General features: G+C 39.1%; 4 protein-coding genes across 4 annotated transcripts; 2 read left to right on the top strand and 2 right to left on the bottom strand.

Moving 5' to 3' along the window:
* Nucleotides 1-3,596: 3,596 nt before the first annotated feature.
* On the bottom strand, nucleotides 3,597-4,384 carry LOC136699272 (hemoglobin subunit beta-like). Its single transcript, XM_066673844.1, has 3 exons — nucleotides 4,240-4,384; nucleotides 3,931-4,153; nucleotides 3,597-3,816 (listed from the first exon to the last, which is right to left on the bottom strand). The coding sequence occupies exons 1-3, from the start codon at nucleotides 4,329-4,331 to the stop codon at nucleotides 3,685-3,687; spliced, it is 447 nt and encodes a 148-aa protein (XP_066529941.1). The 5' UTR covers nucleotides 4,332-4,384; the 3' UTR covers nucleotides 3,597-3,684.
* An 889-nt stretch (nucleotides 4,385-5,273) lies between these two features.
* LOC136699274 (hemoglobin subunit alpha-like) lies at nucleotides 5,274-6,184 on the top strand. The gene is made up of 3 exons (XM_066673846.1): nucleotides 5,274-5,432; nucleotides 5,606-5,813; nucleotides 5,981-6,184. The coding sequence occupies exons 1-3, from the start codon at nucleotides 5,338-5,340 to the stop codon at nucleotides 6,107-6,109; spliced, it is 432 nt and encodes a 143-aa protein (XP_066529943.1). The 5' UTR covers nucleotides 5,274-5,337; the 3' UTR covers nucleotides 6,110-6,184.
* Nucleotides 6,185-8,113: 1,929 nt separating this feature from the next.
* Nucleotides 8,114-8,976, bottom strand: LOC136699403 (hemoglobin subunit beta-like). The gene is made up of 3 exons (XM_066674098.1): nucleotides 8,832-8,976; nucleotides 8,521-8,743; nucleotides 8,114-8,357 (listed from the first exon to the last, which is right to left on the bottom strand). Exons 1-3 carry the CDS (start codon nucleotides 8,921-8,923, stop codon nucleotides 8,226-8,228), a joined length of 447 nt encoding a protein of 148 aa, XP_066530195.1. The 5' UTR covers nucleotides 8,924-8,976; the 3' UTR covers nucleotides 8,114-8,225.
* Nucleotides 8,977-9,944: 968 nt separating this feature from the next.
* On the top strand, nucleotides 9,945-10,929 carry LOC136699273 (hemoglobin subunit alpha-like). The gene is made up of 3 exons (XM_066673845.1): nucleotides 9,945-10,088; nucleotides 10,225-10,432; nucleotides 10,726-10,929. Exons 1-3 carry the CDS (start codon nucleotides 9,994-9,996, stop codon nucleotides 10,852-10,854), a joined length of 432 nt encoding a protein of 143 aa, XP_066529942.1. The 5' UTR covers nucleotides 9,945-9,993; the 3' UTR covers nucleotides 10,855-10,929.
* The last annotated feature ends 1,796 nt before the right edge of the window (nucleotides 10,930-12,725 follow it).

Raw genomic sequence — 12,725 nt, 5'->3', positions numbered from 1 at the left:
CACTGTGTTTTCCTTTTTTCGGTGTTGTGTATAATGACTGTTCAGTGCTGTTTATCATTTTGATTGACTCGAGGCCTGATTTGACAACATTGTTTGGTGTTGAGAACTGCTTGGACTGTTTTGAGGCAATAGTTTGGTTTTGCAGGAAGAGTCAGAGGTTTTGTGAATTGGGTTTTGTGTTTACAGTTTGGAGAAATGGATGCATGGTTTCAGGGAATGTGTCTTGGCAATTGAGAAAAACTGTAATACAGACCATAATTAGATGGCTTACATGCAAATGAACATGAAATATATCGAATTATGTTAAAATGCTCAACATCAATAGTCATGATATAACTAATGTATTATTATATAACACTTCTCACGAGTGTGGCCCATAATCATCTTTGTGACAAAAAATATATAAATAAAATATAATAATAAAAAATCATACTTTGTTTGAAATGTAGACAGTGTAATGGGCTTGTCAACTTTTATTTAAATCTATAGGTAAAAACCTCGGTATGAGAGAATTATTTTTCACAAGTTTTTTATAGGTTTCCTCACACTGTAGCTAGTTACCTTCAGGTTTTCACACAACAAACCGCCGGTGTTATATCAACCCTATTATAGTTGTAAGGAACGCGGGGCGGACTGACGGAGGCAGACGCACTTGCTAAAACACAGAATACTTTTATTTCTGCAAAAGATAACAAAACAGAGACAGACTAGGATAATGAGACAGGAAACTGAAACAAAGAAAGACCAAGACAGAGAGATTTGAACAGAATGACCTGGACAGAGAAACTTTGACAGAAGGACAATACATGGAGAGCTTAACAGGAGCCTAGACAAAGAGGCTAAACAGAATAAACCTGAACACAGAAAGCTAAACAGACTAAAGACACAAACTGACCTGAGACAAGAGAGATACAAAGACTGACTTAAAGGGAATGAGTAACAGACAGACAGACTGGAGAAAGCAAACCAATGGTAGGAAGCAAACTAAAGGTGGAATGTCCAACAAAGAAGCACAGAGACAAGGGAACTTAAATGAACACCACAGACAAGGGACACCTGGACTGATGAGGAGGGGGCAGGATTACAAATGACACTGAAAAGGAGGAGGAAGAAATGCGGGACAAGGGCGGAGACATGGACAATAACAAACAGAGCCATGTGCCAAGAAAGCACATGGCAGGGACAACGGACAAGGGCGTGACAATAGTGTTACAATATTGTAATATAGTAGCTTGTTATGTTGGTTTAACAGAAATATACTGTGAACTCTAAAAATGATTAAATAAACTTGTAAAAGTGAAAATATGAAAATACGTGTCAAAATATATCCAGTTTTTCAAAGTTTAGTCAAATCAAACACTGTCAAAAAACGATCACTGTGATCGTATAGGGAACATTTCTGTAACTTCATTTAGCGAACATAATGGTACCATGTTATAATTGCAGTTATAATTGCAGATTTTATAATTGTGTTGATTACACCCCATTTCATCTCCAGGACTTATTGGAGAAGAGAATGTAATGTACCATTAGTGAACACAAATGGATTTTAACACCACTGCTGTACATTTAAATATACATTTACATTATACCTTTATTGACCAATAATGCAGCTCTACCTTTTTTCCCTGAGAGTGAAGACTGTAACAACATAGTGTCTCAACAGGTAGTGTCGTTGTCACACAGCTCCTGTGTCCTGGGGTTGTTGGTTCTAGCCTAGCCTGAGAGGAGCCCCAGCTGCTCCGGTTTCATCCTGAAGTGCAGAAAGAACCCCACAGGGTAGACCCTTAATATGACAGTTCTACATTGGTTCTTTATTGAAGAAAATGTGTGTTGGCTGGCTGGCCATTCCAAATTGTCCAGGTGAATGTGTGTATGAGTCCTGCGATGGACTGGCCAAGCTGAATTCCTGCTTCTCCAGCTCTCTTGTATGATGTACAGAGCCCTTTTTTTTCCTCCAAATGTAATTCTGTTATGATGTACGGACAATGCCACCCAGATATTCCTAGAAGCCTTTCTTGCATTTAGCTGTAGAAAGTGAATTTTGGCTCAGATCTGAACAGAACTCTCTCTCAGGGTTTTTCCACAAATAGTCAGAATACAAAATATGCAGTGACAAATGGGGTAGTCGACTTTTTCTCCACACAAACGGTGAACCACGCACTGCAGGCGCAGGTTTAAGTCTTATGCTGATGTAAGCATTCACACATATGCAGCAAACACAACCTAGATCAGAAAACCAGAAGTCAACTAAGTGTACTGAAGCCCAGTTTCCCAGAAAGGCCCAGTTTCCCAAAAGCAAATTATAATGTGGAGATCAACTTAACAAGGGGAAAGTGTGTTCAGTGTGATGCTCACTCTACCACCCAAGAATCTTCTTTGTTCTTTGTTTTTCCATCTTAAGAACATCAGTAAGATTAGAGATTCCCTGACTAAACCGACCTGGAGATACTTATCCATTCTTTTATTTCTAGCAGGATTGATTACTGTAATGGTCTTTTAACTGGACTTCCAAAAAACACCATCAAACTGCTTCAGCTGATTCAAAATACAGCTGCCAGAGTTCTCACTGCTCTATAGGAGGAAAAGAAGGAGAGCACATCACCCCATCCTCAAATCCTTACACTGGATACCAGTCTGTTACAGAATAGACTTTGAGGTGTTATTACTGGTGTATAAGTGTGTTAATGGTGTAGGACCAGTGTGTTTATCAGATATGAGAAGAGCTCTGAGATCTTTAGGAACTTGTCAGTTAGTCCTGCCTCAGGTGAAAACTAAACTTGGAGAAGCAGTGTTTAGCTACTATTCCACTCTTAAATGGAACCAGCCGACTGAGAATATTAGAAGTGCCTTGACTTTAGACCCTTTTAAATTAAGACTTAAAACATTCCTGTTTGAGCAGCTTACAGCTCAGTCTAAAATACTCTGCACTTTTATTCAGTAACGGCACTTTAGTTCTTTTCTTTTATTGTATCATTTTGAATTGTTTTAATCATTTTATCATGTTTTCCTTTACTCTTTTTATGTATTTCCTTTTATTGCAATGTTTTAATTTATTATTGACTTTTATGATTTTTATTCTTACTTTTAATCTAACTGACTTTTCTTCTCTGGCTACACAACGGTAAAACGTGACCAATGTTGGGCGTGAGGCAAACAGACTAGACGAGAAATGGTATGGTCTATATTAGGGGTGTCTGAAATTACAAGTTTCTTGCAGGCATCAGTGTATTCATATATAAATTACACAAAAGGGGGGGGGGGGGGGGCACTACTTAGGCTTTAAACTGTTGAAAAGTATATGTATTATGTTTAAAAGGACTGTCAATGCGTAACGAACAAATACATTAATTACACAACGACATCGATTAATGTGTATGAAAATCGCTATAGACTATTGTTTTATGGTATAATGTAATTCCTCTCTCATATTTAAATAAACATAAAAATAAACAGTATTAATGTTATACGGAAGACACCAACTTATTTATGCAGCTAATAAAATCTGGTAAACAGGTTCTCTTACTGCAGGTAGAAGGTATTTACAAAATATCACACTTCTAAATGAAAGAAGAAAATAAAGCTCAAAAGTGCGTTTATATTGTTTATTTGTTGATTAGGTCATTTTGTCAACAGCGTTATGAACTAAATCGGTCTTAAGCTGTTTTCTCATTGAGAGTGACTCTAGTGGTACTGCCTGCCCAGAGCAGACACAACCACGCACAAGAATTTCTGCCAAGCCTCCTGCACATCAGCGGTGAAGACGGAGGGTCCGAACTTCATGGCCACACACACGGTGATGCACTCAGCAAGAAGCTGGAGGAAACAAACAAGAAATGTACGTCATAAACGTGGCATGGAAGTATGCTTAATTGTAGTGCATGAGATAGTAGCAGTTATGCAGGTAAATGCGGTTGTAAGCAAACCTACCCTGAAGTTGTCGGGATCCACGTGCAGTTTCTCAGAGTGCATCACACTCAGACTAGCGTAGGCAGCCTTGACGTTGTCCAAGTTCTTCACGGCTCTCTCCAGTCCACCCATGACGATCTTCCCGTGATGGGCCACTTTGGGGTTGCCCTGGATGGCGGCGGCGCTGGACATATTCCCAAATGAAGCGAAGTGCCTCTGAGTCCATGGAAATACGATCAAAAGCCTGAAATGATAAAGATTTTGAGAATATAGTTCTAAAGCAACGTGGACAATATAAGCAACGTGCACACAGTATTAGTTTAAGACTACCTGGCAATGGCCTGAGGTCCGATTTCATCGACATTGATCTTTCCCCACAGGCCAAGGATGGCGCTGCGCTCAGCAGCTGTCCACTCAACCATACTGACGGTTTATTATCTTCTGAGGTTCTTGCTTGAAGATTTTCTGTGGCAGTGCAGCATGCTATTTATTGAAGTTTAACGTATCCGCCCATCAGACAGAGGACGGTTTGATTGGCTCAGTCATCGCTGGACGTAAGTCTTAAAGGGTATACGTGACTGCAAAACACTGATTGGTTTTATGCCAAAACATGCAGTCATATGTTTTTTTTCTTTTGTTTGTTTTGTTTTTTGTCCACTTTAACACGATAAAAAAATACAGTTAAGATTTCAAAGTGGAAAAAACTGCAGCTAATATCTGCAGTAAAAAATCAGCCTGAGCATATTTTGACATAAATATAAATATGAGGCAAACAGCCTCAAGGAACACAGCATTTCAAAATAGTAAGATTCTTAATAATTCACTAAAATCTATAAAAGTGAAGGAAAAAAACACGAATGTGATGGGGTTTTTTTAAATAAAAAATATATGACGAAGATTGTGCACGATATATTTTAAATATAGTGCTTCTAGATTATTTATTTTATTTGTTTATTTATTTATTTATTATACTGTAAATGTATTTAACTTTTTTAAATGCTAAAAATATTTCTATTTATAAAAGTTCACAGTGAGCGAGAAAAACGCCCTTTATTTCAGTCTCTACCGCGGTTTTGAGACTAATCTGTCTTTCAGAGTGTACCACAAAAGTGCCAGTATTTTGTGCATTAATAGTCCTGTGTGATTTCAGGAATGCAGTCATGTTGCAAATTGAAACATAAGTTTGATTCTACATGTAATACGTGATTTGGAAAAAAATCGTTATCAAAATTATACCAGGCTGCACGGTGGCTTGACGTCGATTAGGCTGGGTGGAGAATCTCGAGTAACGTGTATGAAGGTGTGGTTTAGATGTGATATCGGGGTGGGTCCGTTTCGTGTTAAATATAAAAGCGGAGAAATTTTTCATGTTGAAAGTGCATTTTTTCTGAACACATCCTGAGTTGAGGAGTGAGAGAAAACGCAGCGATGAGTCTTACTGTGGATGACATGGCTGCGGTGAAAAGCCTTTGGGGCAAAATCTCCTCCAGGGCCGATGACATCGGGGCTGAGGCATTCGCCAGGTAACATCATTCGCTATAATTTAGGGTTGTTTCTTGATAAATAAAACCAGTAACCAACTGTTAGAACAATGCGATAAAACCATTCTGGGTACATTTAACCTATTTTAACTTTGTGATTTATCTGTGCGTTAATGCATGTCAGACTGAGTGATCATTTGTATTTACTCCATCAGAATGCTCTGCGTGTACCCCCAGACCAAGACCTACTTCTCCCACTGGTCTGATCTGAGCCCTGGATCTGCCCAGGTGAAGAAGCACGGAAAGACCATCATGGGAGCCGTTGCTGATGCAGTGGCCAAAATTGATGACCTTCCTGGCGCCTTGAGCCACCTCAGCGAGCTGCATGCTTCCAAGCTGAGAGTGGACCCTGCTAACTTCAAGGTAGTCCTCCTCCCAAAACTGGAATAACTGCAAAGCAGATAATGCACATTTAAATAGCCGTTAAATTCGATGAATAAAGATCACGTTACACATTTTCACAGTAGTTTTAAACAAGAGTTCCAAACACTGATCTGTTTTTTTCTTTAATTTTTTCTCTTTTATCACAGATCCTGGCCCACAATCTCATTGTGGTCGTGGGTATGTTGTTCCCTGCTGACTTCACTCCTGAGGCCCACTTGTCTTTTGACAAGTTCCTCCAGAACCTGGCCTGGTGTCTGGCTGAGATGTACCGCTAAGCTGCCGACTGGAAGGAGCTGTCCACCGATGCAGTTGTTGCATGGCAGAAATGTCTAAATAAAATGACTAGATGAAGAAAGAAATTGCATGTGCATTTTATTGCTAAAATCACTATTAACCCTACAACAGGCAGCGTGCACTATAGCAGATGCACTACATTTAACACCCATGTATCACACATGTTTTCACCCAATCAATGTATCGCATATCAAAAATCTTGTCTAGTGCGAGTAATAATGTCATGGTTTTGTAAACATGCTCAGAATTCATCATGATCATGAGCAGTGGTACAGGACTTACTGACCAAGTTTTAATTAATTTCACATTAATAATAACATTTATAAAGACAATAATAACACATCTTTATTTAATATAAATATAAGACTTGTGTCTTAATATGTCAAAGAAGAAAACATAGTCTAAAAGTGTTTTTAGTGTTATTAAGCAACTTTTAAAAAGTGTGTTTCCCCAGAGATACATTGCCAGAAGAAAACTGGTCAATGTGTAGTTTTAAAAATGTACATTTAAACAGGAAAATATTTACTGCAAAATAGATACAATCATGCACAATATGTACATTATGACAGTGAAAGCATATATTTTCCTCATATTTTGCTCATTATGGCAAAAAGCAGTTTATTTGAGGTATGAGAAAGTTGGTGTTGGTGCGTTTTTGTTTATTTGTCCAAACACTGGGCCTGTTTACATCTGGAATTAATATGTATTTTTGTGTGATGTGATCACTTCTGTGTTTTACTTGTCTGCATGGAAAGCTAGATGTAAACACCCTCGATGCATAGTGATCGGATTATGGTTAGATCACTGAAACCACATTCAGAGGTGGTTAGAGATGGCCCCTGTCCAAAACTGGTGTCAATGGAATGTGCTTTCTGTGTCTGGAAAGTTATGTTCAAACATATTAGATGAGTGGAGGGAGCAGCCGTGTTGTATTTCTAGAGATCAGTATTATTTACAGATTCACAAGAATCCATCTCATGTCAAGAAATGTGGTATTTTTCTGAGCATAATCACAGGGAAAAGCCCATGCAACCAAGTGATTATCAGAGTGAGAGTCACTGTTGTTATTCATTTGTCTGTGCCTTGTTCTTCCTGAATCTACTAAACTACTTTTTATGTTATAGTTATTCACTTGATAATAGCTGGTTTGAAGAATGCGGCAGGCCTGTTAGAAGTAATAAAATATATTAAAAAAAAAACTAGAGTGTGTCATGTTAGTAACAATAATGTAATAATGTATGACTCTTCATCAGATGAGACATTAATATATTTTTCTATTTGGACTTTTCCTATACCTTAATAGAACAACGAATCCTCAGATATACAATTCATAAAATCGTAAATACACAGCACATACAAATACACACACACACACACACACACACATTTTCCACTCCTGCCCGTTTAAAGGTAAATGAAAGTTAGCAGTTAGCACCATATTCAGAGACATAAATAGATATTAATTTGTGGAAAAAATATGGCTTAAAACAAAAGGAATAAACGTAGTTTCCTCGGAAATATATTTTTTTCCATTCTGGCCGTTACAGTAGACTGTATCAGCATTATAGAATAAAATATTTTATTGAAAAAAAAGCTATTACGTTTTCATTACATGTATAAACTATACATTTCCTAGATTTAATATTTGCAAATTGTCTCGAAAAGATTCATATATTATCGTTGACACGGTAAAAAATATAAAACCACTTTACTAATTCTTAGGTATGTTTCTGAACACGGTCACGCGGATTTTAAATCCATTTTCTTTAATAAACCTGTTGCCTCTTCAACCTCCACATACACTGTTTCAGTCAAAGCGGTTTCAAAATATTTCTCTTTTATTGTATGTACTGCGTGCTGTCATCACGGTGACGGAAAATGTACTGATCACAGCGTTTAACTGGATTGCTTGCTGTAAACCGGCAGAATAAATCAGATATGTTTTGCATAATCCATACAACACAAAAGCAAAAAACAAACACGATACAAAGCTGGGGAGGTGCGTTTGAATGGTTTTATTTATCTGTCAGGAATTTTAACAACAACTTTATTCTGTGAAGTGGTTTTAAGCTGATTCCTCGTTCATTGAGAGTGACTCTAGTGGTACTGCCTGCCCAGAGCAGACACAACCACGCACAAGAATTTCTGCCAAGCCTCCTGCACATCAGCGGTGAAGACGGAGGGTCCGAACTTCATGGCCACACACACGGTGATGCACTCAGCAAGAAGCTGGAGGAAACAAAAACATTAGCACCCAGGCGTCAATATTCGAGCATGGCTCCAAAACAGTACTAAAGTAAATAGTTACTGATGAAGTAAACAGTTACTGACACAATTATTTGCAAGAAACGTAAAGTCGTGAGATAAATGGACAATAAATAAGGAAATCTACCCTGAAGTTGTCGGGATCGACGTGCAGTTTCTCAGAGTGCATCACACTCAGCTGAGCGTAGGTAGCCTTGATTTTATCCAAGTTCTTCACGGCTTTGTCCAGCCCACCCATGACGATCTTCCCGTGATGGGCCACTTTGGGGTTGCCCTGGATGGCGGCGGCGCTGGACAGATTCCCAAATGAAGCGAAGTGCCTCTGAGTCCAAGGATATACGATCAGAAGCCTGAAATGAGTGCAGAATCAATTATTAGGTTGTCAAAGAATGTAGAGAATACAAACATTATGCACAGAGTGTGAGCATAAATAGAGACCTGGAAAAGGCCTGAGGTCCGATTTCATCGACACAGATCTTTCCCCACAGGCCAACGATGGCGCTGCGCTCGGCGTCTGTCCACTCAACCATACTGACGGTTTAGACTCTTCTCAGATTGCGGCAAGAGGTGCGATATAATATTTTTGCTCAGCAATGGAAACGCGGGCACAATTTATGCACGATTTCTCTCTCCGCCCTTCAGAGAGAACCTGATTTGATTGGATATTTTTTTTCGGACGTAATTCAGAGGGGAGTGGACGTCGCTGATCGGATTCAGGCCAAAATATTTTGGCAAATATATATTTATTTTTTATTAAAAAACACTATTTTGCAATAGATGATTGCTTACAGTTGTGAATTAGTTATTGATAACTATTTTATCCTGTAATTTAGTGTCCCGCACGGTTTTAATTTTAACATCAAAATACAACACAAGCAAACAAAAAATCGATGTGCAACGGAAAAGTGTATATAAAAGACCAATTATCTCAGATATGCAATATGAACAGAACAACAAACTGTGAATATTGATGTATTTTAAATGGAAATACTTCTATGAGGTATTCATAATTTAATAAAATAGCATTGGGAGGGCGTGTTACAGCTATGAATATTACAGATACAGACCACAAACCAGTGATCTTAAAACTGTCAGGTTCGTTTTAAAGATATATATATATATATAAAGTATATATAAAATATATATATATATATATAAAACCGTTCCAGTTTTTACTCTGGTATAATTCAGATAATATATATGATACACTTATAATTTAAGTGTACCAGTGGCAGATGCTTTTGTTATTAGCATTTATTTTTGGCTAGTTTTAATAGTGAAAAACACGTTAAGAAATGCGTCACTGCGTCAGACATAATCCAGAAAGGGTCAAATAAATTCGCTAATACAGATTTAGCGTACCGTGCAATTTGTGAAAAATTGATTAAAAAATTATCTGAATTATACCAGAGTAAAAATTGGCACGGTTTTGATTAAGCTGGGTGGAGATAAGCACTAACGTGCTTCGGAGGTGGGGTTTGGATAGGAAGCTTGGGTGGGTCCCTTTATGGTTCTATATAAACGTGATAAACTTTCCAAATTCACCAGGAGCTTTTTCCCCTGAATATCTGAATAGCGTTGAGAAGACGACGACGCAGCGATGAGTCTTACTGCTAAGGACATGAATGTGGTGAAAGCCCTTTGGGCTAAAATCGGCTCAAAATCCGATGAAATTGGTGCCGAAGCATTGGGCAGGTAATTCGTAGCACTGGCCTGTAAGGGCTATTGTTTTGATATTGACTTAATTTAATGATACTATATTTAAATCAGTATTACTTAATCCAAAATTGTCTTGCAAGTCTGCAAGTCTTAACTGTTTCTTCTCCGTCAGAATGCTCAGAGTGTTCCCCCAGACCAAGACCTACTTCTCCCACTGGTCTGATCTGAACCCTGGATCTGCCCAGGTGAAGAAGCACGGAAAGACCATCATGGGAGGCGTTGCTGATGCTGTGGCCAAAATTGATGACCTTCCTGGCGCCATGAACCAGCTCAGCGAGCTGCACGCCTACAAGCTGAGAGTGGACCCTTCCAACTTCAAGGTGAGTCTACTTTAAAATACACGTGATTCGGATGAATATTTAATATTACCCTTACAGCTAAATTGTACAGCATTCAGTTGTTTCACCTCTGCTTCGTTATTTTCGCATGTATATTAAAATATTGGGATATGAACGGGACACTCGTTAAATGTAATACTTTTTAAAAGAGATATATTTTTCTTTTTTTCAAAATCAAGCTACAACTAGGGACTTTTAATAGAACGTCATTGGTATATAACAGAAAATCAAAGTATATATATATATATTTTCTCTCTCTCTCTCTTTAAACTCAGATCCTGGCACACAATATCATTGTGGTCGTGGCCATGTTATTCCCAGCTGAGTTCACTCCTGAAGTCCACGTGTCTTTTGACAAGTTTCTTCAGAACGTGGCCTGGTGGATGGCCGAGAGGTACCGCTAAAAACAACAGGAATGGACAGTCGATTGACGCTGATCTCTATCAGAACCATGTCTGAATAAAGTCACTCGATGAAACAATGAACAAATGCTTCACTGTGTTTTCTTTACAAAAGATGAAGCTGAAAATATTCAAGTTAAATTTCAAACTAACATGTGGCGTTACAACAAGGGCCAGTTGTTAAACATACAGAAAATACAGCCATAATTCCACTTAATCCATTCAAACGCACAGGTCAATATAGAGCATGTAACAACATCAAACTTGCTTTTGTAAATCAATTACAAACGAACTCCACTGACCTATTTTCAAAACACCTTAATTCTTTGAGTTCTATTACTACAAATTACATACCATGAGGCATTGGTCGTCTATCTTTCAGCTCATGAGGTTACAGTATAAAAACATGCAGAGCCTTTCACAAATATTGGAACCAGAAAGGTAACAGGCTCCTTCATTCAAATTATTAAGAAATATTTAGCTTTTTTAAAGTACAATAATTGAAAAAATATATATATATAAACTTTACAAATATTCTTCTCAAATATGTGTTGTACACATTTGAAAGGGAGGTTACAGTTTTTTCCACATGTTTACAAAGTGAAGCAGTCCTAATGAAACGTCAGTATATGCTTTGCTCACATACAAGGATCAAATATAGGTGTGCTTGATTGGATTCAGGTCTGGGGAAGGGGCAGGCCAGTCCATAGCATCAATACCTTCATCATGCAGGAACTGCTGGTATACTTTAGCCACATGAGGCCTAGCATTGTCATGCATCAGAAGCAACCCAGGGCCCACTGCACCAGCATATGGTCTCACAATGTATCTGTGGATCTCATCACAGTACCTAATGGCAGTCAGGGTACCTCTGGCTAGCACATAGAGGGCTGTGCGGCCCTCCAAAGAAATGCCTCTTCACACCATTACTGACCCACTGCCAAACTGGTCATGCTGGAGAATGTTGCAGGCAGCAGAATATTCTCCACAGTATCTCCAGACTCTGTCACATGTGCTCAGTCTGAACCTGCTCTCATCCGTCAAGAGCAAAGGGCACCAATGGCGAATCTGCCCATCCTGGTGTTCTCTGGCAAATGCCCATCGCCCTGCAAGGAGTTGGGCTGTAAGCACAATCCCCGCTTGTGGATGTTGGGCCATCATACCACCCTCATGGAGTCTGTTTGTGCAGAAACATGAATATTAGTGGCCTGTTGGGGGTCATTTTGCAGGGCTCTGGCACTGCTCCTCCTTGCACAAAGGAGGAGGCAGCAGTCCTGCTGCTGGGTTGTTGCCCTCCTATGGCCCCTCCACGTCTCCTGGTGTACTGGTTTGTCTCCTGGCATCTTCTCCATGCTCTGAACACTGTGCTCCTCCATGCTCTGAACACAGACACAGCAAACCACCTTGCCACAGCTCACATTGATGTGCCATCCTGGATGAGTTGCACTACCTGCAAAGTGACCAAAACATCAGCCAGAAAGAATGATAACAGAGAAGTGGTCTGTGGTCACCACCTGAAGAACCACTCATATAGGGGTTGTCTTGCTAAATGCCTCTCATTTCTACTTCCGTTTGCACAACAGCAGGTGAAATTGATTCACAATCAGTGTTGCTTCCTAACTGGACAGGGGTTTGTTTCCCATACAGCGAAGGAGCCTAGCATTTAACTAACGTGAGGTTCGTTTCCCAAAAGCATAGTTGCTAACTATGTTAGCAACGTACATAGTTGGAACGATGCAGTTGCGATGCAAGTGTTTCTCAAAACAGTCGTTGGAACTGTCGAGGTAAGTACGTAAGTAACTTGCATAGTCCGAACCATCGTTAAACGACACAGGGTTTTTTCAAAACCGTAGTTTCACCGAACGTTCGCAACG

Source organism: Hoplias malabaricus, chromosome 6, assembly GCF_029633855.1.
Source record: "Hoplias malabaricus isolate fHopMal1 chromosome 6, fHopMal1.hap1, whole genome shotgun sequence".
Lineage (NCBI taxonomy): Eukaryota > Metazoa > Chordata > Actinopteri > Characiformes > Erythrinidae > Hoplias > Hoplias malabaricus.
This window is presented reverse-complemented; position numbering and strand designations above follow the sequence as displayed.